The sequence below is a fragment of the Erpetoichthys calabaricus genome, chromosome 11, assembly GCF_900747795.2.
Source record: "Erpetoichthys calabaricus chromosome 11, fErpCal1.3, whole genome shotgun sequence".
Lineage (NCBI taxonomy): Eukaryota > Metazoa > Chordata > Cladistia > Polypteriformes > Polypteridae > Erpetoichthys > Erpetoichthys calabaricus.
The window spans coordinates 42,835,631-42,861,486 of NC_041404.2; the positions used below are offsets into that span (position 1 = coordinate 42,835,631).

General features: G+C 37.9%; 1 protein-coding gene across 23 annotated transcripts in view; it reads right to left on the reverse strand.

Moving 5' to 3' along the window:
- Positions 1-25,856, reverse strand: part of LOC114660357 (protocadherin alpha-C2-like) — a 480,950-nt gene that overhangs the window by 247,635 nt on the left and 207,459 nt on the right. For 2 of the 23 annotated variants that reach the window (XM_051934059.1, XM_051934043.1), the window contains exon 1: positions 4,838-7,325. The exons of 20 other annotated variants lie outside the window; for them this stretch is intronic. In XM_051934059.1, coding sequence (XP_051790019.1) covers positions 4,838-7,213 — 2,376 coding nt within the window. In that variant the 5' untranslated portion in view covers positions 7,214-7,325. Of the gene's footprint in view, positions 1-4,837; positions 7,328-25,856 lie in introns of those variants that run through there. One more of the 23 variants, XM_051934070.1, reaches the window with a different exon arrangement.

A 25,856-nucleotide genomic window follows, 5' to 3' on the forward strand; every position in this document is an offset into this window, starting at 1 on the left:
TCATGTGGCTAGGGCAGCAGCAGCGGTCACTGTTGCAGTTTATTGCAATCTGGTTTCTACCTCTTATCATTGTTAAGTGACAGTCCTCCCAGGAGAACAGTGCCATAGGCATGCCAGTTACTTGAACCTGTTCAGCACAATGAATAGCTGGGGACCAATCAGCTGAAGCCAGAACATCACATTTGTCCGACAAGTCTTGGACAAGTTCAGTGAGAATAGACAAAACATCATCCCCAAAATATTCTACTTTACACATCTGCTTTGATCTCTTGCCAAGTGTCAGGGCCATTTTTGCTGTTTTTGTGCCTTGCTACTCATGGAAGCGCAGGAAATCTCAGTCAAAACCAATGAAGCTAACTTTCCTTCAAGCAATGAGACTCATAGTAAAAAACATAATGGTTGGTTTTGTCACATTTTACAGTTACCATTGTCAGCTCCTCCTTTTGACAAAATTTGTCATCAGCCCTGAAAGAGTTAAATAACTATTCTTACCAGCCTGAGGTTCGATAACTGCAACTAGATAGATTAGATTAGATTAGATTAGATTAGATTAGATTAGATTAGATTAGATAGATAGATAGATAGATAGATAGATAGATAGATAGATAGATAGATAGATAGATAGATAGATAGATAGATAGATAGATAGATAGATAGATAGATAGATAGATAGATAGATAGATAGATAGATAGATAGATAGATAGATAGATAGATAGATAGATAGATAGATATTTGTCCTCTGGGGGAAATTTGGCTTTTTAACGGAACTTTGTAGTTAGTCACCAGAGAGCTGTAGTATAAAGTTGGGTCACTCACCCTGACTCTTTTGACTATACAGAGATCTTTGGGGTTTTCAAGGTTATTTGTGTATTCAATAAGCTAAGACTCCTGCACCCTACTTATATATTTGAGAACAATGTCTTTCTACATAACCTAGATAAATTTTGTTTTCAAGTCAATAGACATTCTGTCTTTGTCCTGTTTATATTTCAGATAGTGTGTTAAATTTTCTGTTTATTTAATAGTGTATAATGACAGTAGTGAAGAATCAAGTTTGTTCAGATTAAATTACAACCACTACACACATCCGGTCAGAAATGGATGAAGATGTCCAAAATATATTTTTTATGAATTTCTTTCAAAGTTACAAAAATGTGAAGGTATTAGCTAATTTATGTTTATTATTTTATTAAGACATCACAGTTTCTTTTTCTTAAATGCGTCAATGTTAACATTAATTATTAACAGGGTACTTTATTTATCTACTAGTTGGCATACTACACTCAATATAACATCAATATCAGGAAATGGCTTGAACGTTAAAAACTATATAAAGTATTTACTCAACTGAAATAAGTAATTTTTTCTTGATAGATATAGATATGTTATACATATGGAAACTGTTATAGTGTAATTCTATATCAAACAATATAGCAGACAAATAGCGTCTGTTCAACTATGCTTTAGCTTCCTCGGAACATCTATATTTTAGAAACTGAACTGAAATATTAAATCTATCCAAATTACGAACTTAAAACACATAAAAAATATCCTTTAAGGACAGACAGTTAAATTCCTCTTACTTTATATATAATTACACAAACTTTCACATTTAACAAAATTAAGCTCCTACTCTACTGTTAAGACACCACCAAACTGATCTATTAGGTTCAAAGTGAAGCCCTGTGATTGGGCAGGTTCCAACTCCGCACAGGCCACTCACAATAACTAATAATTCAAGGTGGACAACAACTTAATTAAAGGGAAACAACACATAAATACTATATTGCCTTTTCACGAATTACTTTTGAAAACTTGCCAAACAGCAGTGCCACCTGTCCATTACCATGACGTTTTTACATGAAATGCAGCGGCATTTACAGACAAATTGCAGCTAGAGTAAGCCAAAAGGCTACTTTTAGTTCATGTCTTCACAAAATATTGCTTGCAGGTTTTTGAATATCATATTATTTATGTATTTTTCATAAAGTAAAGAAAGCACTCTTATTCTCATTACTAAGCAGGCATTTTCTCCTTGACTACTCTGAAATCAATTTCATTGTTATCAAGTGTTTTTATGTTTGTGGGCTCATAAATATCAACATTAGCCGCAACACACCAAGAAAATAAAGGGAAAAAACACCTACAGATTGTTACATTTAATTTTAATGTTTAACTTAAAAATGAGAAGAACTTTTGTCATGACTGCCATTCTTTGAATGCTTCACTAAGTTTGCAGTCTTTCACCATTTAAACAATATAACTCTGAATGTAGTCCAATGGAGGTTCAGAGTCTTAGAATTAGTTTTGTAGCTTTATCAGGAATTCATTCTGATAGTGTTTTAATGTGTTCCCAAAACCTAATTGCAGGTTATTGATAAGGCTGTCATAAATTTGGCCTGATTGCTCACTAAGTATTCACAGTGCTGACCCTAGCCATCTCTTATTTTATTGAGATGAGTTCACTTTGTATATATATCATGTTTGCTTACCTGCAGTAACACAGAGAATTAACAGAGAGTAAACACAAATAGTGCTATAACAAGAATCACAACAGCAATACATACTCAGACAGGTGTGCCATCAGTCATACTATATAGAAAGCAATCCTTCAGTTAAGTCCAAAAACAGATCATACCACACTCTTTGAATTTAATAGCCAGTCCAGACTTGATTTGTTCCTTGGCATATTGTTAGGACTCTGTGACTAAGTTTAGCATAGGAGACTTCAAATGGGAAAGAGAGTGTAAAGCAGAGGAAGAAAGTTGCTGCAAACGGTATTGTGACTCCACCACTACATCAACAACAAGACATCCATCTACAGTCCAGCAAACAAACTTACTGATTCTTACCTTGCAAAGATACACAAGACTAGGATGAACCTGACACATTTATGCCACTTATGTGTGAAAAATTGAATCTTAAACATTCCTTAATAACATTACATCTATGTTGACTGCCAGAAAACTCTGCAAGCTCTGGAAGCTCCATACCATCAAGGAGTACAACTCTCTTCCATGGTCCTCAAGAACTTCTATGTCACTGAGTGTGACATTCTTCCATGGTTTGTAACAAGTTTTCAGGGATGTTCAATATTTGTATTTTAATGTAAGAAAGCAATATTTAGACAGAACTGGTGCATGAGTTCACAAAATATCTTTTTAAAATTCTTCTGTTTTTACATTCCAAACACCAGGTGGACCTTAATGCATATTTCCAATAGTTGTAACGACTTATCTAAGTGGATATTCTACCAGACAACACAGGCCTCAAGTTGTGTGCTTTTCCACAACTAAATGGAACATACCAGAAAATGACTAACTACAAACAACTTTGTCTCTCTTTGGCTAAGTACTGGTAACTAGAAAGTTTCCCGTCCCAATCCTGGAAGTGCCAGAAGAAACGTTACTCTGTGGAACGCTTCAGCAAGGCCCTTAACCTGCAATTGCCGCAGGGGCGCTATACAATGGCGGACTCTGTCCTCTAACCTCAAGCTTGAGGTATGTAAAAAATGAAAAATTCCTAATGCATGAAATTGTACAAAGAGAAACAAAGTACAGAGAGCTGTTACAATAATTCTTCTGTCCTATGTAAAAAATGGCAAACATGAAATTGGAGCTGTTTTGCTTTTATTTAGCTAAAAACAAAATCCTGCAAATATGGTAAGCAAAATTTACTTGAGAAGGTTTCTTAATGTAAGCTAAATAATATTAAATTGAAATTTGTTCATAAGTAAATAAATCTTACAATAAGGAAAATAAGATTATGTGGCTTAATAAAAATACTTCACATTCTTAGATTTCAGTTTCTTGTGCCTCACCCTTAAAAGCAAATATGCAAAAGTGTCTTTTCAGAGCAATGCCTAACTAAGTAAGCATCATTCCAGAAAGAACCTTCATATATTTAGATACTTGTTCCATAAGCAACCATTAAAAGTTGATAATAGATTTTTAAAATACCAGTGGGTTCATATTTTAAAAGAACTTTTGCTGTATAATATAACTCAGGATAAGTTCAGGTTTTCTTTGCGTATCAGTAACCTATTATAAATGAAATATTTTAATGTTATCCACAAAATTGTAACCCTTTTCAAAGGCCAAAGAACCAATCTCATATGCAAAGAATCTATCTTTGTCAAACAATGATTGTACAAACAACTTCACAACCCAGTAAAGAGACATTTGTGAACCAGTATTTTAAAGAGTGTTTACTGAAACTCAAAACTATAATAAAAGATCCCCTTTCATAAAAAGAAAATGCAGTTCCGTTGAATTAAGGCTAATGTAAATATAACCAGAAACCGTCATTTCTAAATTATTTCTGACATACAAGATTTTCTAATATATAATCACAACTACCAGTTGCTGATTAAATACTTAAAAATAGTTACTCAGATACATTTTAAGTAATAATGACCAAAATACTCTTAAAAAATAAAGGTACCAAAGTTTCCCAAACATTCAATTCACATGAAATGTCTATAAAGTATCCTTATTTAGATAACATTTGTGACAAACCAATGAGTCTCTGATTTTAAGAGGATTCTTGCTGCATATAGTAACACAGTTCAGAATTTATTGATCTGTTACTTTTCTGTCTGCTTACTATACTTAAATATTTTTTGTTTTGACTATATATTGGGAGCAACTTCAAAGCCCACAGAAACAATGTCATATGTAGAGGAACCCTTCCCAGAATAAAATAGCTCTTTTTCAAGAAATGCTTCACTGAGAAACCACACGAAGTGCCATTAAAGAACCAATATTCCTTGGAGTGTAACATGAAAATAAATTTTAAAAAAGCATAATAATTGGTATTAACATAAAGGTCACTCACCATTTGCGCGATTTTAATCCCATTATCGGAAATGACAAGCGTATTTGCAGCGCTTCCGCTACCCATCATGGAGTTTTCTGTCATATCTGGTCCAACACACACCAGTCGTTTTTCTGCTGTCTGATAATGGTGACTGTGAAAAAGGGATCCACTCACTTCTGCATAATTTGTGTCATGTAAATATCGGCTACCTATTAAACTCCGCTGTGCCTTGTGACACTGGAAAGCAATGAGCACAATTATGGTGACTATAAAAAAAGATGACACTGAGCTCAAAGTGATAATCAAATAGAACGTCATCTTATTTTCTTGTTCTTCTGAAGGTATTGTGCGACTTTTAATTTCAGACAGCGCATGCGCTTCAATGTTTTCAGCTATTGTCACGATTACTGTTGCAGAAGCAGAAAATGAAATGCTGCCGCTGTCTTTGACCAGTATAACCATCTTTTGAACAGCAGCATCAGACTCAGTTATTGCTCGAGCAGTCCTAATTTCTCCCGTATATCTAGCTACAGTAAAAAGCGTCGAGTCAGTTGCCTCTTCGAGAGAAAAGGAAAGCCAAGCGTTATATCCCACATCAGGGTCATGAGCTCTAATTTTTGTTACTAAGTAACCCGCTTTCACATTTTTAGGAATCGTCTCTTCCACAACTGCAGTTCCATTTATGGTGAATGGAAACACCACAACCGGAGGATTGTCATTTTGATCCAAAATAAAAACGTTCACAGTGACTTGACTGCTGAGCGAAGGCATTCCCGAGTCTTTTGCCATGATATGTAATTGAAAGCTTTTCACTTCTTCAAAGTCAAATGTTGTAAAGCTGTATACTTGTCCATTTTCAGAGTTGACACTGAGAAAAGGCACTAGTTTTTCCACGGATTCAGTATCTCGCAGGTAATAAGTAACAAGAGCATTTTCATTCAAGTCCTCATCCACCGCACTTACTGCAAAAATCAAAGATCCCGGACTGTTATTTTCTTCGATGTAAAATACATAAGGATCGTGTGAAAATCTAGGTGGGTTATCATTCACATCTAAAACGTTTACTAAAAGAGTTTGATAAGATGACAGAGAAGGATGACCAAAGTCTTTAGCCATTATTGTTATATTATAGTGGGATGCAGATTCGCGATCAAGTGGTGCGCTTGTTATCAATGAATACAGGTTTTCTTGAAATGATGGCTTCAGTTCAAAAGGCATCTTCTCAGATATAGTACATGTAATTTTAGAATTAACTCCAGAATCTAGGTCAGTAATACTAATTATTCCGACCGCTGTGCCTGGTTTTACATTCTCAAAAACAGAACTAGTCATGGATGTTACGTCTATCTGGGGTGCGTTATCATTCATGTCTTTAATTTGAATTAATACTGCACAGAGACTGCTCATTGGCACAATCCCCCTATCTGAAGCTTTTAAGTCAAATTCATAGGATTTTTTGTCTTCAAAATCAATCACGCCGTTTACCGTTATTTCTCCTGTGTAAACATCAAGTTTAAACAATTCAGAAATTTTACTGTGAACAGAGTTCCCGAACGAATATATAATGTCGCCATTTTTTCCATCATCTGGGTCTGACGCATTTATTTTCAGAACAAGAGTCCCTAAAGGTGCATTTTCATCGAGGGTTACAGAATACATTTGTTCCGCAAACACTGGAGCATTGTCATTAATGTCTGCAACAGTTACAGTAATATTCATATTTCCAGATCTAGGAGGACTGCCGCCATCAATAACAGAAAGGAAAAAATCGTATTTTGATTTAATTTCTCTGTCGAACGGTTTCTGTAATACTAGCACTGGAATTTTGTTTTTCTTGCTTCGTTCTTCTATTTCGAGAATAAAATGATCGTTTTGGCTGAGCAGATAGGATTTTACTGAATTTACATCAGAATCAGGATCGTGGGCCCCCTCTAAGGCGAAGCGCGATCCGATTGGAGTAGATTCTGATATTTCCAGGCTTTTGTTCTTTTCATGAAAGACTGGCGAATTATCATTAATGTCTAAAATTTCAACTTCTGCTTGATGAACCTCTAGCGGATTTTCTATGACGATCTTAATACTTATCAAACAAACCTTATCTCCTTCACATATAACTTCTCTATCAATTATTTCACTTACAAACAGATTTCCAGTCCTCTGGTTTACCTTCAGCAGCTGCTGTTTTGATCCAGAAACCACTCGAAGCCCTCGGCCTTCAATGTTTTTATTGTCGAGTCCCAAATCCTTAATAATATTCCCTATTATGGTTCCTGGTATCGACTCCTCTGGAACAGTATACCGTAGATGTGCGAATGCAGTCCTCCAAATGCACACAAGAAAAGCGAGAAGCAAAAGAACTTGCTTATAAACAACCAATCCTCTCATTGTTAACATATTACGAAAGGCTTCAACGATGCAGTGTTCTGATTATATATATTCCAAAATTTCCAATTAAAAAAGGAAAACACGGCAGCTGTGTCAAAGCAAATAAATAAAACCAAATAATTCCATTCTGTTTATCTTGTAGAAAACAAGCTCAAAAATGGGGCAGGGCTTCATATTATTGATTTTAATAAGACGGTAATGTTGGAAGGTTGGAAGGTAGTGACACCGTGCGTTTGTTTTAGAAACTACAACTTAAAATAAATATCAAGGCACAGAGTTACTAGAATATGTGTAGTATCATTTTTTTGCTAACCTTTTCTGATAGTAACATTATTATTAAAAAATGCATATGTTTATGTTTGAATAAAAACCTCACCTACTGGTACTAATGCATTGGTTTAAGTGGACATAATGCACACAGAAATTCCAAATAAAAGGTATAAATTCAGCACTTTCTGTTCCCAAGTATTACAAATTTGTCACTTTCAATGAATAAATAACTTTGTTATGTGCTGGTTTTGATGTTTGTTATTTTTATTTTTTATGTATTGAATATTTTATCATATGAGTGCCAGGAAAGAGCAAACAAATGCATTACTGAAGGGCTTGTTTTACTCTGCAGGCTCTTATTTCTTGTGCACAAAAGTCTGTGAATTGGTCTTATCAAAGACTATAAAATTATTACTAATATTATTATCTTTTTATCTGAATGAAAAAATAACTTGTGAATGACACTGGAAGTTAAACGGATATGTTTTCACAAAGAGAACACAGAATAATTTTGTTTTGGAACAAAGGTATATAGTTGAAAAAGAGATCCTAATAGCTTTAAAAGAGATGATTGGGCAACTTAAATAGAATTGTCACCCAGTGAAATTGCAAGAGTATGTCATGTGCTAATTTTTAAAACATATGTGTTGTTTATGTTTAAAAAATATTGTATGTTCATTTCTGGAAAGTCCATCCATCCATCCATTTTCCAACCCGCTGAATCCGAACACAGGGTCACGGGGGTCTGCTGGAGCCAATCCCAGCCAACACAGGGCACAAGGCAGGAAGCAATCCCAGGCAGGGTGCCAACCCACCGCAGGAAAGTCAACCTTTTTATATATTTTACATTATACTTGTTGTTGTTGTTGCTTATGTAATGTAATTCCAAAAAAAAAAAGTGAAAAAAAAAAATCAAAAATAGAGCGCCACAGCACAATGATAAAACTACTAAAATATAACTAATTTGAATGTATGTATTATTATTAACTTATTTGGCTGACACCTTTATCCAAGGTGACTTACAACATTTGAGATGCAATTGGTTACATTTCTTCCCAATTAGAGCACAGACAGGTGAAGTGACTTGCTTAGGGTCACACAGAGTCAATAGCAACATTTGAACCGACAGCCTCAGGGTCTGTAGTCCAAAGCCTTAAACACTAATGTAATTAGGAATGAATACTTCCTTAGAACACAATATCATTTTTATTCATGTATTTGCCAGTCTCACTTTTCATAAAAAATCATTAAATTGTCAGTCCTGACAATTAAAATTATAATTATCAAGAAAAAGAGAAGGGCAACTTATTTCAGAATAAAGATATTGTCACGGTGAGGGAAAAAACAATGTATACCCAGTGAGAAACAAGAAATCAGTGTGGCTTACCTATTTATCTGTTTGTTTGTTTAAGTAGTGATAAACATGCATGCATGGTCTTGATTAACAGCATATATGCAAAAGCAACATTTCCTAAAGTATTCATTTATAGAGAGTAGGGGTAGGGAGGTCCTGTTATTAACAGTTTGGCTACATGACTGCTTTTATTAAAGTAACATGCTTTTGACACTACAGCTAAAATTATTAGCCTAATAGTACAATAGTTGAAAGAATATAAACAACAAGTATCATACTTCTGCATCTCTTAAGTCATCCTTATGAATTTATTTCTGTGCAGTAACACCCTAATATTAGAACATTAGAAAAAGTGTGATAAGAGCAGGCCATTCAGCCCAACAATCTCATCCAATTAATTCCTGCAAAATAAAATGAAGTCAAGTTTAGAAGGTCCCTGAAGTCTTAAAAACTGCCACACTACTTGGTAACTTACAGCATGTGTCTATGTTTCTCTGGGCAAAATTTACCCTTAAGAAGTTTCCGACTGTGTCCCCATATTCTTGTTGAACTAATTTTAAAGTAACTGTCTCAGTCAACTGTACTAATTCCTTTCATAATTTTACACATTTCCAACCATGTCTCCCCTTGATCATCTTTTGTTTAAACTGAACAGGTTTAACTCCTTTAATCTTTCCTCATAGCTCATCCATCCCCTGTAGTCCTGGAATCAGCCGAGTTGCTCTTCTCTGGACGTCAGCTAGCACTACTATATAACTTTTGTATCCTGGAGATAGTACTTCAGCTGAGGCCTCACCAGTTTGTCATAAAGCATAACCTCATTGGACTTAAACTCCATACTTAACAATATATAAGTTTACATTCTGTTAGTCTTCTTAATGGCTCCTAAGCACTATCTGGAAAGTGATGATGAGGAGTCCACTATGACTCATAAATCCTCCTCATAAGGCGTACTTTTAATTTTCAGACCTCCCATTGTGTATTTAAACCTAATATTTTTATTTCTAACTTGTAATACTTTACATTTACTTATATTAAATTTCAATTGCCATAAATGTGCCCAAACTTTATGCTGTTCAAGTCCGTCTGCAATTAATAAATTCTAAATTATCTGCCAATATGCAGATCTTGGTATAAACTGCAAACCTTAACCAGCTCTTGCTGTTTATATCCCCATCCAAATCATTTATATGTACATTGCTCAAAAACTTAAGGGAACACATAATCAACATGGCCTAACACAAAGTCAATTAAGTTTCAGAGATATCAATCTGTTGTGGACTATGGCCGGCAGCTTATCCCGGCCAATACCCCCAAGCCGCTAGGTGGAGCCCTTCCTGCAGCATGGAGATGCCCCGAATTCCAGCAAGGCATCGTGGACCTTGGAGTTTTCCTTCACAGCCCTGCTGGATACCGTGGGGGCCACCGGAGGACGCTGCAGGGAGGATCAAGGACATGTATTATTCATATAGCCCGGAAGTACTTTCCTGTCACAAGGATGGAAGAAATAAAGTACTTCCGGGCTGAAGGAAAATGAGGAGTTTTTACCTGACCCGGGAGTGCTGGATAATCACATGGACAGAGGGCTCAAAAGCACTTCCAGGTCATGGACTATAAAGGACTCTGGGAAATTCCCAGATGGACGAGCTGAGTCAGGAGAAAGGGTGGCAATGCATCCGGAAGTCGAGGATTGATTATTGGTTATTGTAGTATTGTATTGATTTATGAGTATTGTGGACTGGAGAGTGCTTGGTGCACATTATTATTATAAAATAAATAATAATTGGACTTTTATCTGGTGTGTGGTGTCTGGTCTGAGGGTTGGAGGGAGCGATAGCACCCCTATCTGTCACACTGTCCAGTTATGGAGCATAAATGAGTGCAAATCAACTTCACCTGCTTTGGTGCAAATGAAAGCGACAAAAGATGGACTGGAGAGGCAACAGCAAGACAACCCTGTCACTACTGGTAGCATGAGGTGGTACATGCAGCCAATTCAGGTTGCACAGGTAGTGCAGCTCCTCCAGAATGCCATTGCAAACATTTCTTCTGTGTCTCCCAGAACAGTCTTAAGAGAATGGAGGAGATACGCAATACGAGAGCTGGACAGGGTCATAGAAGGGCATCAACCCAGCAGCAGGACTGGTATCTGGTGCTTTGTGCAAGGAGGAACAGGAGGAGCATTGCCAAAGCCCACCAAAATGACCTCCAACTGGCTACTGGTGTGAATGTTTCTGACCAATCTGTCAGAAACAGACTCCATGAGGGAAAAATAAGCCATGCCTAACCAGAGAGTACAAATTATATCACTTTTCTATATAGTCACCTTTGTTTGCAATGCAATTTTCACAGTGTTGTGCCAACTTTTTAATGCCCAGTTACTACTCTTCTTGCCTTCACTGTTTCTAATGAAAATATAAAAGTACGGAAACTTTTTCAAAATCCCTCGTAGTATTATTATTATTATTATTATTACTATGATACCCTCCACTCAGCGCTTAATGATACGCTGGTGCATTTGCCAGAGGTCAACCAGACCTATCACTACTAAAAGCCATTCTTGTCCACTCCTTGTGTTCCATATGTGACTGACTTTGGTGTATTAATAATAATAATAATAATAATAATAATATCATTTATTTGTATGTACAGCACATTGGTTAGTTTTTAAACCTAAACTTTACTAACTTACTTACTACTATGTGAACGTTGTTAATGTTTAAATTTAAACAATGTGCTCCACCTCTACCATTTATGGTAAATCTGTAATGAAATCAATATCATTGCCAATTGTCTCTGTTAGCTCATTTACGTAAGTAAAGAATCTGGCATAGATCTGGTAATCCTTGATCTGATGATATAAGTAGGAAGTGAACCATTTCACTTTGACCAAATTTTCTTTTCAATCAAATAAGTTTATCTTAAAGGAGCATCACATTCAGTCACTACTTGAAAATCAGATGTTTCTTAAGGTTTATGATTTGTAAACTCTGCCAAAGTACCTTTTATATTTTCAAAATTTCTAAGTGCTCATTTTCAAAACTTTCAGAACTGTAATATTTAATCTACAATGGCTATGATTCGCTCTTTTATACAAATGACTGATCTTTCCTTGCCATTGAGAGCAAAAATTTAAACAAACAAACAAACAAACAAAGAAATTAATAAACAAATGGGAACCCTAACATAAAAGATTACTAAACTGCACTTGAGAATGCTTTGACTGAAGATATGTTATACAGTGTTCATAACTAAAGAGATCTCTGAAAGACACTTGGAAGCTGTGCAACAGTAGTTAAAATAATAAAATGATAACTGAAAATATAAAAACAATCAAACCTGGTAAAGAAGAGAAAGAAAGTGAGATGCCTCATGTCTGCATCCAAGTGTACTGTCTGTGCCCCTCATGTCGAGTCCTCCACACATCCTGAACCTCATGCTGCTCTGTGATTGCACATACAGTTAGGCCCATAAATATTTGGACAGAGACAACTTTTTTCTAATTTTGGTTCTGTACATTACCACAATGAATTTGAAATGAAACAACTCCGATGCAGTTGAAGTGCAGACTTTCAGCTTTAATTCAGTGGGGTGAACAAAACGATTACATAAAAATGTGAGGCAACTAAAGCATTTTTTGAACACAATCCCTTCATTTCAGGGGCTCAAAAGTAATTGGACAAATTAAATAACTGGAAATCAAATGTTCATTTCTAATACTTGGTTGAAAACCCTTTGCTGGCAATGACAGCCTGAAGTCTTGAACTCATGGACATCACCAGATGCTGGGTTTCCTCCTTTATAATGCTCTGTCAGACCTTTACTGCAGCGGCTTTCAGTTGCTGTTTGTTTGTGGGCCTTTCTGACCTAAGTTTAGTCTTCAACAAGTGAAATGCCTGCTCAATTGGGTTAAGATCAGGTGACTGACTTGGCCATTCAAGAATTTTCCAATTCTTTGCTTTAATAAACTCCTGGGTTGCTTTGGCTGTATGTTTTGGGTCATTGTCCATCTGTATCATGAAACGCCGCCCAATCAATTTGACTGCATTTAGCTGGATTTGAGCAGACAGTATGTCTCTGAACACCTCAGAATTAATTCGGCCGCTTCTGTCCTGTGTCACATCATCAATAAACACTAGTGTCCCAGTGCCACTGGCAGCCATGCACGCCCAAGCCATCACACTGCCTCCACCGTGTTTTACAGATGATATGGTATGCTTTGGATAATGAGCTGTTCCACGGCTTCTCCATACTTTTTTCTTGCCATCATTCTGGTAGAGGTTGATCTTGGTTTCATCTGTCCAAAGAATGTTTTTCCAGAACTGTGCTGGCTTTTTTAGATGTTCTTTAGCAAAGTCCAATTTAGCCTTTCTATTCTTGAGGCTTATGAGTAGTGCACCCTCTGTATTTACTTTAATGCAGTCTTCTCTTTATGGTAGACCTTGATATCGATACGCCTACCCCCTGGAGAGTGTTGTTCACTTGGTTGGCTGTTGTGAAGAGGTTTCTCTTCACCATGGAAATGATTCTGCAATCATCCACCACTGTTGTCCTCCGTGGACGTCCAGGTCTTTTTGCATTGCTGAGTTCACCAGTGCTTGCTTTCTTTCTCAGGATGTACCAAACTGTAGATTTTGCCACTCGTAATATTGTAGCAATTTCTCAGATGGGTTTTTTCTGTTTTCGCAGCTTAAGGATGGCTTCTTTTACCTGCATGGAGAGCTCCGTTGACCGCATGTAGTCTGTTCACAGCAAAATCTTCCACATGCAAGCACCACACCTCAAATCAACTCCAGGCCTTTTATCTGCTTAATTGATAATGACATAATGACGGACTTGCCCACACCTGCCCATGAAATAGCCTTTGAGTCAATTGTCCTATTACTTTTGAGCCCCTGAAATGAAGGGATTGTGTTAAAAAAATGCTTTAGTTGCCTCACAATTTTATGCAATTGTTTTTATTCACCCCACTGAATTAAAGCTGAAAGTCTGCACTTTAACTGCATCTGAGTTGTTTCATTTAAAATTAATTGTGGTAATGTACAGAACCAAAATTAGAAAAAAGTTGTCTCTGTCCAAATATTTATGGACCTAACTGTAACTATTTATAAGATTGGGAGTGAGGCTCATTGTGATTTCTGCCCAGTAGATAATGATCTGTGCAGTTACAATCCACTCTTAAAATCACATATAGTGAACCAAAAGAAAGTAACAAAGTGTGAAATTAAGATCTTTAAAGCATAGCACACTCTGTCTCTCTTACTTCCACTTGTGGGGGCGTTAATGTTTATGTGATTAACATAAACTAGACACAAGTGCTTACAAATTATAATGGCTATGTCTGAATTCTAAATCCTTCAGGAGTTATGGAAATAAAACAACACAAATGAAAAGGGATAAGTTTTAAGAACATATGCAGAGACCATTATGTTAATTTGAAAGGTATGAGGTTTCATAATAAATTAGCTAAAGGATTTTCATCCTCAATCACTGCCTCTTAAAAGAGCACTCAGTCATTTAACAAAAAAGCAAACAGCTGAATGTTACACAACAACCTCTTCTTTTCCCTTTTTCTCAGTTGAGAAGTCCTCTAAATTTCTGTAAAACTGTAGGCTTCAGTGAAGTTGTGACTCTCTTCACAGACTAAATCTGAATCAGTCCAAGTGCCTTCTTCCCACTATTAAAAGCTGATGATTCTTCTAATCAGGTTTGGTGGATATATCTGCCATATTGTATCTCTAAAATATGTGCTTCAGTGTTTATGTACTTTTGATATCTTTATAGGTGTTATCATAACCAACCTGATATGCGGGTTGCATTTCTGTACACCACCACATTCTAATGTATCTCTGTAACTACTATGTCTTCACTTTCAACATGAAAATCTTCTCATAACAAACATTAAACATATCTCCATTCATACTCTTGCTATTCCTAACATGTTGGACAAATTCATTTCGAACCAACACAACAGCAGCCATCCTCACAGTTTCTTCCTGCTCTCATACATATGAAAGCCTTTCTTCAGGAACTCGTACATATCTTTCAGCTACATGATCACTATTTACAATCTTAAAAATGTTGGTTTTGTAATCACAATGTACTGGGTTGTGTGGTTCCTTGGCGCACCATATCTGGACAAAAAATATTTTAATTCTGTGAAGGGTTCTTTGAATAAATAATTGATTTTTTAGGCTTTTAAAAAGGTTCCTAAAATGTGCACAATACAGAAAGTTTTCATGCATAATAGGCTACTGAGCAGTATATACAGATCATGAAAAACTGAACTTAACCTAGGTTATTGCATGCAGCAAGAGTGCTTTTAAAATCAGGAACCCTTTGGTATTTCACAAATCTGTACATTTATCTGTACATGGCTACTTATGGAGCCTTTTGTGAACCTAAATAAATAATGGCACTCTGGCAGTTTAATTTGTAAGCATGCACTCCTAAACAGCTTGAGTGCCTAATGCTTAAAGATCAAATATTTGTAACTTAACAGAATTATCTATCTATCTATCTATCTATCTATCTATCTATCTATCTATCTATCTATCTATCTATCTCACATGGACATCTGAGGATCACCTTCCAGGCTCAGATATGGTATGTAATATCCCACCAGGAAAAAAGGGGATACCAATGCTAACAATACCATCTCTCTTCTCATCCGTAGCTCCAAGAAGCCACCCAAGGAGGGAACCCCAGTCACGCCCCCACTCAGCCATGTCACGCCCCCTTCCAGATAGGATGGTATAAATATGATGGCTCCTGGAAGATGATGTCTCAGTTCAAAGAAATATGCCTAACATGAGGGAGCTCCAAGACCCAGACCTGCTAGATAGAGCTGAGAGTTGAAAGAAGGGTTTAAGAGGCAGATTTAGTGCCTATTTTCTGATGCATCATCGCACGTTAATTTTTTTTCTGGACATTGGCACTATGTGGGATGAGCCGGTTGACACCCCAATTTTTTTTGGTTTGCCACTTACTTATTTGTACTCCAGAATATTCTATTCTATTCTCATATATAAACATCTATGCGTTCAAGTGTGTGTGTCTGTCTGTCCAGACTGGAAGTGCGAGGCTACAACATGAAGCTCAAAGAAAGCGACTCTTTCGCCTAAGTAAAACTGCCGAGAAAAGAGAAGCTCACTTAGCCACTACTAGACAAGCGAGGCAAGCATATTAGCAAAACAAAACCTCAGATGAGAGAGAAACTTGCTTAGCTACTGATAGACAAAAGAGATGAGCACATTGGCAAACAAAACCGCAGAGAAAACAGAACCTTGCTTAGCTGCTAATGCACAACCAATGCCATTGATTGACTGAAGTGCCAGAATCCACGGTTTCTAGGAACCTGGGCATACACAGCTATAATATATATATATATATATAGTGGTAGAAAGGTGCTATATTGCGCCTGACCCGACACAGACTCACTCTGAGGCATGTGTAAAAGCACAAAGATTTATTTTTCTTCGCCTGTGGGGCACGTCTTCCCCGTGAACCCCACAGGCAATAAACAGTCCCAAAAGCACTTAACTCAAGACACACTCTTCTAGCACCACCACCACTCCTCCTGTCTAGCTTTGTCCTCCACCACCCGACTCTGGCTTTTTCGAGTGGTGGCTGTTGGCCCCTTTTACAGTATAATTTACCTGGAAGCGCTCCAGGTGCTTGATTGGCTTGTTCCGGCTGCACTTCCAGGTGTTGTGCATACGTGGCCCACAGGGGCGCAGGAGTCCCAGCTACAGCACCCCCTGGCAGTGCCTGCGGGACCCAACAGGGCTGCATCCAACTCCAACTCCTGTGGAGCCCTGCGGGAGCCAGAGGCCCCTCTCCAACACAGGGGGGCGGCCATCTAGCGTCCAGTGGGCTGTATTGCACCATCCAGGGCTGCTCCCCCTGAAGATACAGTGCAGGGGCGTCCCGGCTGGGCATGTATGCCAGCTGCCTGCCACTATATATATATATATATATATATATATATATATATATATATAATAAAAAAATTTGGGGTCAAGACGTGATCATCTCGGGAAGACACTTTGAACGAGAGACTTCTTGCTCATCACGCCCTACTTACAAACAATTTCTCGGAGACACTTTAACATCCTACGAGACAAGGAAGTGAGACAAAAGGACAGCTGCTGTACATGCTTTTAAATGAGTGGCTTTCAGCACGACATGCAGATCACGCAGCTCAGTAGCAGTTAGTAGACAGCCACCAGCTGATATGTCTGCCTGTCCTTAGTGTGCACTTCACAACGCGAGCAGCAGAGATGCGAAGTGGCTAGCATGAAGCATGCCCCGTGGGTGACGGTTGTGGGGTGGGCGAGCGAAGTGAGTAGGGAGCGCGCTACAATATATATTGTAGGAGACGGCTGGCAGCTCAACCCAGCCAGAACACTCCACAAATGGAAGAATGGGGGATGGCAGCATTTCCAGGACACTGCCTCCCCAAAAACGCTAGATGGCAGCTCCCCTGGAGTGTAACGATGCCCCGGATTCCCACAGGGCATCCTGGGACTTGGAGTTCATGTTCTCAGCCTTGTTAGGTACCTTTGGTGCCACCAGGAGGAGCTGTGAGAGGACCAGAGGAGCCATGCATCATCCATAGCCCGGAAGTACTCCCAAATCAAAAAGACAGAAGCCCCGAAATACGTCCTGGCTGAAGAAAAAAGCCAGTTCTTCATTAGATGCGGAAGTGTTAGCAAGTCACATGGTCGGAAGGACAGAAGCAATTCCAGGTCAAGGAATATATAAAGGACTGCTGCAGACCCAGCAAGTTGGGAGGTAGAGGACAAAGCTTGGTGGGAGGTGTGGAGGACAGATTTTGAGAATAAATATTATTGTGTTTATTCATTTATTGTGGTGGAGGTGCTTTAGACACTATTTAAAGAGAAGAAATTAAACAACGTCTTGGTGCTTTAAAAACATGTTTTCAGTATTTCAGGTCATGTGCTGGTATAATGACATCTAGCGTTACTATATATGGTTGAAATAACAGACTACGAATGCCGTGAATATATATATATATATATATATATATATATATATATATATATATATATATATATATATGTAGTACATTTCACAGAGGACAAGTGGGAATCTGCTGAGGACGGAGGCAAATTCCACAATGGAAAGATGGATTAAGTGGGGGAAATACCTGGCTGGGCTGCCTTAAGGATTCCCATTCCAATTGGGATGCCCAAAGATGTCAGGAACCAGCAGGGGAGCAATTCATCCCCAAGTATGGATACCCTCAGGGCTGCATGGGAGTTTGTATCTGGAATAATAGCCCTGTAGGGTTACCTGGAGGGTGGTAGAGGGTGCTGCCAGGGACTGATCACCCTGGCTTTCTTGTAGCCCACAAGTGCTTCCAGTAGGCCACATAATGTCACCTGAAGTACTCCCGGATCAGTTTAAAAGGAGCCCATTTCCATAGCTTTTGGATTCAGAGTTGGGAGGATGTGAGTATCACTCAATTGGAGGATTGAAGGAGGGAGATTCATTAGTATATTGTGTTTATAACCATATCAGGTGGAGTGGTGGCTCTGAGGGTATGGATCTGCTCTGGCAATCGGCTGGTTCGAATCCCGTAAATGCCAAAAGGGACTCTGCTCTGTTGGACCCTTAAGCAAGGCCCTTAACCTGCAATTGCTAAGCGCTTTGAGTAGTGAGAAAAGCGCAATATAGATGCAAAAAATTATTATTAAAAAATTATTATATTTGAAGTCTGTTACTGAAAGGAGAGTTGAAGAGGTGCTTGGGAAAGGAATAAAAAGCCACTATTTATCTTATCAATATGTGGTGCTTTACTGTGTCCATGGTTTGGGGTGCTCTTTTATTTTTTTTTCCTGGTAATTAAAAACCCTAACTGGAATATGTGGGTGTGAATTGAAATGAAAAGATAAAATATAAAGATAATTTGGCAGAAAAAAATATATAAAGCAAGTTAATCTTCATGGCACAAACTAACTAGCACTCATCAATATCGGTATCAATGACATAAACACCAGTTGTAATAGATCTGTTCTATGCCTTAAAGGAGTAACATTTCACAGTAGATAGTAATCTATATATATAATTCACTAAGCCGCTGACAAGTAAACACTCGTGGAAAGCACGCCGGAAGGGGCGTGGATTCACTAAACCACCGACAAGTAAGACGCCAATGGCGCACGCAGGAAGGAGCCATGCCCACCAACTCTTAGACCATTGGATACGACGAAAACTCGCCGAGCCACGCCCACCAACTCGGACGCGATGCCTTGGAAAACATGCCATCATTTCTGTTTGTCTGTGCCACAGTCCACTTGCAGCTCTGAGCCACGTTGACTTTTCATTAGTCAACCTCAGTGGAACCTTGGTTCACACAGAGGCAGTGCCAGAGAGAGACAGAGGCACACACACACAGGCAGCGCGAGAGAGAGAGCCGCGCAATCCTTTAAAACTGAGGTTAAAACACAATGAAGGAAGCAGTCTTTAAAAACCAATAAGCCCTGTGCCTCTTTTTCATTAGCGTCTCACCTGCTTCAGGCCCTGCAACAGTCGAGATGCTCTCTCAGCAGCTGACCTTCTCTGTGCCTGACTCCACTACTGTCAGTCGCCTGATTAAAAATGGCCTTTTGAAGGGGAGCTATGGACCCGCTGTACCACAGGAACACATTGCCTTCGAGCCTGCTCTCGCTCACTCTAAAGTACCGGCTTTCTCTCTCTCCTCACTCGCTCGCACACTGCACAAGGGAGAAATGCCCGCAGCACGACTCCACCCGGAAACCGTTTCAGCCACACTTCCACACCTATCGCTATGCTGTGAGTGCAATGATTATTTATTTAGAAATGGCCTTTTGAAGGGGAGCTGTGGACCCGCTATACCACAGGATCACCTGTGACATTGCCTTCACATTGTTTTCCTTTTATTTATGATCCCGTCGAGCAGATCAGACACCCTTTTTCTTTAACACGAAGACAATTTCCTGTTAGATTTGCCTTTGCGATGACAATTAATAAGGCACGGGGCCAAACTTTCAAAAACATGGCTAGCGGGTCATACGCTCGCACTGATTATGTCCCTGCCCTTTGTACAAACCCCCCCCCCCAAACCCCCCCAAACCCCCCCCCCCCGGTACTACCATGGTCGGGTGACTTGGTGGATTATATATAGAAAAGCAGCCAAAACCGCAAACAACAATGAAAAGTGTACGTGACTCACAAGTGCATGTGGACAATGCAAAGAGTAAAATGACTCAGGTGACGAGTTGGGGGTGGGCACATGAAATGTTACTTTTCTTGGTGATTTATTACATTACCGATTTTTCAAATGTTAATTTTCTCCCTGTGCTTAAAAATCCTTAAAAAAGCGGCCTGATTATGTGGCGTATGGTACGCCACGGGTTGGCTAGTAAACTATATTTTTCCTTGTTTAGATAAGTACCATGGACAGCTCCTGGCATTTTAGAAACTGGAAAGCTATAAGCATCATTAGGAAGTTGTCGAACATCTTAAAATTTGTTGAATAACTGGAATTATAGTAGAAATCAAAATGAATGTTAAAAGCCAAGTAGAAAAAAATAAAAGTATCTTTTCAGGTTTGTTACAACTTCCCCAAATGCATGTGTGTTATATCCTTTTGGTTGTTAGAGGGGTATTACAAAATTATCTCTGGCTCATTTTGGTTAAAGATCTGTAGCAATTAAGTTAAAATGTAAAAAAGCAAATATCTTTAAAATAACATATTGAAATGTGCAACCATTTCTTTTCACTAAAGTTTCTTACAGCACGTTACCATAGCAACTAAGATCTATGTATACCTTTCATTTTTTTAAACCACTTGCCAGACACATGAAATTACACTTAGACTAGAGAAAATAACAAAGTATGAACATTGCATGCACATATACATTTTATTGGGTTTATTTCATAACATATGATAGGATGCATTTTAAATAAAGCATAGTTTTGGTTTAGAAGTGAGCCAGATCCCTGGCCTGTGTAAGGAGCTTTTGAAAAATTGTATAAATTGATTCTATATAATGTTTCATTTTTAAAAGCACTAAAACCGGATTTCCAAAAATTAACTGAAACTTAGTGCATGAAAGTGTGCGTTTGTTTATCTATTATTATATGTAAGGTTTCAAAATGTCTAAATTATTACTTTAGTTCTCATCAAAATTGAGTCAATAACATGTTTATTAGTAAAACTGGCCAATCATAAAAATCTACCATCAACATTTATTGTTGGAGAAAGACAAAACAAAGTTGTTGTTTCTTTGTCCAGCCATCCATTATCCAACCCGCTAAATTCTAACTACAGGGTCACAGGGGTCTGCTGGAGCCAATCCAAGCCAACACAGGGCACAAGGCAGGGAACAAACCCTGGGCAGAGCGCCAGCCCACCGCAGGGCACACACACACCAAGCACACACTGGGACAATTTAGAATTGCCAATGCACCTAACCTGCATGTCTTTGGACTGTGGGAGGAAACCGGAGCGCCCGGAGGAAACCCACGCAGACACGGGGAGAACATGCAAACTCCACGCAGCGAACCCGGGTCTTCTAACTGCGAGGCAGCAGTGCTACCCACTGCACCACCATGCCGCCCGTTGTTTCTTTGTGGTCCTCTTATTTTAGTATGCCATGAGCAAATCATATATACTTTATTGCTTTGCAAAAAGCTCATCTCAAAAGCACATATTGTTTTTTCTCATATTACTAATTCAAAATAACTTAAAAATGTTTACTTGTAGTGAGGTCTTCCCTTGCACATCATATCCCCCCCCCGCCATCCCCCATCCCCCCCCCCTCCCCCAGCTTGAGATTAAGCAGATTTAATTCCCTGAGTCAGCAAGAGTATGACATGGGGTGCACTTGGTACCTCTTCACAACACAGCTTCATGTGCTGCTATGTCTTGTAGAGTGGTGACCAGAACAACACAAAATATTCCTGATGAGTTCTCACTAGTGCCACATTTACGCTAAGCATAATGTTCCAACATTAATACTAATAATAATGATTATAATTATACATAATTATAATTATACATAATGTACAACGATCACATAAAACCTTTCTTGTATAATTCCCTCTGCACTTTGCTTAGATGATATAAAAGGTGATGTTAACTTGAACCATTAAATGCTTTTCAGAAGTTGCTTTCTTTAGGACAGTGTCTCCTATCTTGTTTTTACAATTATCATTCCTTTTGCTCTCACAGCTTGAGATTAAGCAAAATCAGGAAGCACTTATATTTCACAGCCTACTGGAAAAATACATATTGATACCAGCTTTAAACAAAAAGGTAACCTTTACATCAATATAACCAACTGCTTATTAATATCATCAAACCAGAATTTCGTTTTGAAATAAAGTATTTTTAATTTTTTTTTAAATATATATTGAATAAAAGTTTTAAAAGCCGTATTATTTGATAAGAAATTACAATTTGAATGAAAGGAAAACACTCTTACCTTTTGTGAAATTTGAACTCCATTGTTGGAAATAACCAGAGTATTTGCATTACTTCCCATATCCATCACACCATCTCTGTTCATTCCTGGTGCAACAAACATTAGTCGTCTTTCTGCAGTCTGGTACTGTTGACCGTGAAAAAGCGATCCGCTCACTTCGACATAGTTAGTGTCACTTAAATACTTTTTACGTAATAAATTACGATGTGCTCTGTGACACTGAAAGGCAATCAAGGTAATCAGACTAACGATAAACAGAGACGAAACAGAGCTCAAAACAATAATTAAATAAAACGTCATCTTATTTTCTTGGTCTTCTCCTGTGTTGATTGATTTAATTTCAGATAACGCATGGGCTTCCACGTTTTCAGCTGCTGTCACGATTACTGTCGCAGATGCACAAAATGAAACGCTCCCGCCGTCTTTTACCAATATGATCATCTTTTGTACGCTGATATCAGAATCAGCTATAGCCCTGCGAGTCCTGATTTCTCCTGTATAGCGCCCAACGCTGAAAAGTGACTGGTCAGTAGCTTCCTCCAGAGAATAAGAAAGCCAAGCATTATAACCTACATCGGCATCATAGGCTCTGATTCTTGTAACTAAATAACCTGTTTTCACATTTCTAGGAATGGTTTCTTGAACAACAGCAGTTCCATTTATGGTAAATGGGAAAACGATTACTGGGGGATTGTCGTTTTGATCCAAAATAAACACAGTCACAGTGACATTGCTACTGAGCGATGGAACTCCCGAGTCTTTAGCTATAACAATACATTTGAAGCTTTTCACTTCTTCAAAGTCAAAGGCAATAAAACTAAACACGTGTCCATTTTCAGAATTGATGCTAAGAAAAGGCACGACTTGTTTCTCGGCAGCTTCAGTTTCTCGGAGATAGTATGTGATGACAGCATTTTCATTCTCGTCCTCGTCAATTGCACTTAATGCAAAGATTAATCCTCCGGGGGTGTTATTTTCCACAATATAGAAAGATAATGAATCTTGTAAAAATCTGGGATGATTATCATTTACATCTAACACTTTAACAAATACAGTTCTATAAGAAGACAGAGAAGGATGGCCAAAGTCTTTTGCGGTTATTGTTATGTTGTACAGAGATGTAGACTCCCGATCAAGTCGTGTCTTTGTTATTAAAGAATACATATTCTCTTGAAATGATGGTTTCAGCTCAAAAGGCAAGTTATTAGTTAAGGAGCATGCTATTTTGGAATTCACTCCAGAATCAAGGTCTGTAATGCTGATTAACCCGACTACTGTACCTGGTTTTACATTTTCAGGAACAGAACTAGTTAATGATGTTATTTCTATGTGAGGTGTGTTGTCGTTCATGTCTTTAATCTTAATGAATATCGTGCACAAGCTGCTCGTTGATATTTGCCCTCTGTCTGTCGCTTTTATTCCAAACTCATAAAATTCTTTATCTTCAAAGTCTATCACACCCTTAACTCTAATTTCTCCGGTATTAACATCTAACTCAAACAATTCATTGACTTTATTTTGAACAGATTCTTCGAACGAATAAGCAATCTCACCATTACTGCCCTCATCCATATCCGAAGCCGTTACCTTCACAATAAGCGTTCCAAAAGGAACATTTTCCTCCAAAGTTTCAGAGTAGGTTTCTTCATCAAAAACTGGTGCATTGTCGTTAATGTCCCCAACAATTATATTTATATTCATGTTTCCCGATTTAGGAGGATTCCCCCCGTCAAAGGCTGTTAACATAATATCATATTTTGCTTCCATTTCTCTATCCAACGCTTTTTGTAACACTAAAACTGGAATTTTATTCCTCTTACTGACATCTTTCACTTGAAGAATAAAATGATCGTTTTGACTCAGCTCGTATGATTTTAACGAATTTACACCAGAATCGAGGTCATAGGCGCCATCTAATGGATAACGCGACCCCACTGGAGCTGACTCTGAAATTTCCAGGCTTTTGTTCTTAACGTGAAACGCGGGCGAGTTATCATTTATATCTATAATTTCAATTTCAGCTTGATGTATTTCTAAAGGGTTTTCAATAACAATCTTAAAGCTTAGAAAACAAGCCTTGTCTTTATCGCATAGCGCTTCTCTGTCAATGATATCATTTACAAACAGTACTCCGGTCTTGTGATTTACCTGCATCAGCTCTTCTTTTAATCCAGAAATAACTCTGAAGCCTCGACCTTCAAGATTTTTAAAATCGAGACCCAGATCCTTTATAATATTCCCGATAATAGTCCCGGATGCTGATTCTTCCGCCACAGAGTAACGTAGGAGAGCAAACGCATTTTTCCAAAAGCACAAAAGAAATGCCGATAGAATGATGGGCCCTTTGTGGCCATAAAATCCTCTTAATGGTAACATGTTTTCAAAAGACTTTATTGAAGTCTTTTCAGTTAAAAAGATTTCCATTCTGCTGCTTCTGACATAACTTAAAATTACAGTTTCCAAATCACCAGAATATAAAAATGTCAGCGCTTGTTGTTTTCTTGAGGATGGAAGGCGGAGAAGGAACGGAGGGCGTGAATATGTTGTTTTTTTCTTGAAATTACCGTAACGTTGGAAGGTAGCGACATCTCGTGTTAACATGAGCTACTGCAAGCACTTTCTTAACTAGTAAAATGGGTATGGCAATTTCAATAATAAAGAAAAAAAAAACATTCAGCTACTGCAAATAAATTATTTTTATTAATATTGTGACTAGTAGCAGTGTTTAAGGATGGCACATTGTTTGCCACTTTTGCCTTTCAGCTTCAGACCCGGGGGTTCAACTCACAGCATAGAAGCATACAGAGTTTGTTGATTTTCATTTTTGTCTGGATGTCTTTAATTTGAATATTATAATTGTCACATACGTCCCCAATAGCAGGTAAGTTTAATTGGCATCTCTAAAATGGCCCAAGCTGCAGTAAGTTTTTGTATGACTATCTCTTGCACACATTTGTGCTCCAGACTGAACTAGCTCTACTGAACTAGTGTGAATTTCCCCTTGGGATTAATAAAGTATCTATCTATCTATCTATCTATCTATCTATCTATCTATCTATCTATCTATCTATCTATCTATCTATCTATCTATCTATCTATCTATCTATCTATCTATCTATCTATCTATCTATCTATCTCCTACCACGTACTACCAGGGAAGACCCCAGTGTCTCACAGCTTTGTACTGAAATAGGGAGATTGACAAAATGTATGAATGAAAAATAATATAACTATTAATGCTGGTAAATATTTATCAGTATAGACTATTGGAGAGCTACACCAGTATCTCAGTTAAGGGGAAGGGATTTATAATTTACAATCTGCATTATGATACCTTAAACATGTGTGAATTTGATGCAGAAAGTATGTTATACTATATATTTGCTATCAGCAAAACCATCTTAAATTATTTATTTAAAATGAAAATACTACACTGAAAAAAAGTATAACATTGCTGTTGTTCATTCAACGTAAATTTTCTCTTTCAAGCAACTTAAGATTAGTCATTTAGAGTTGTAGCTTGGAATATTTGGTTTCAGATTTCAATCAA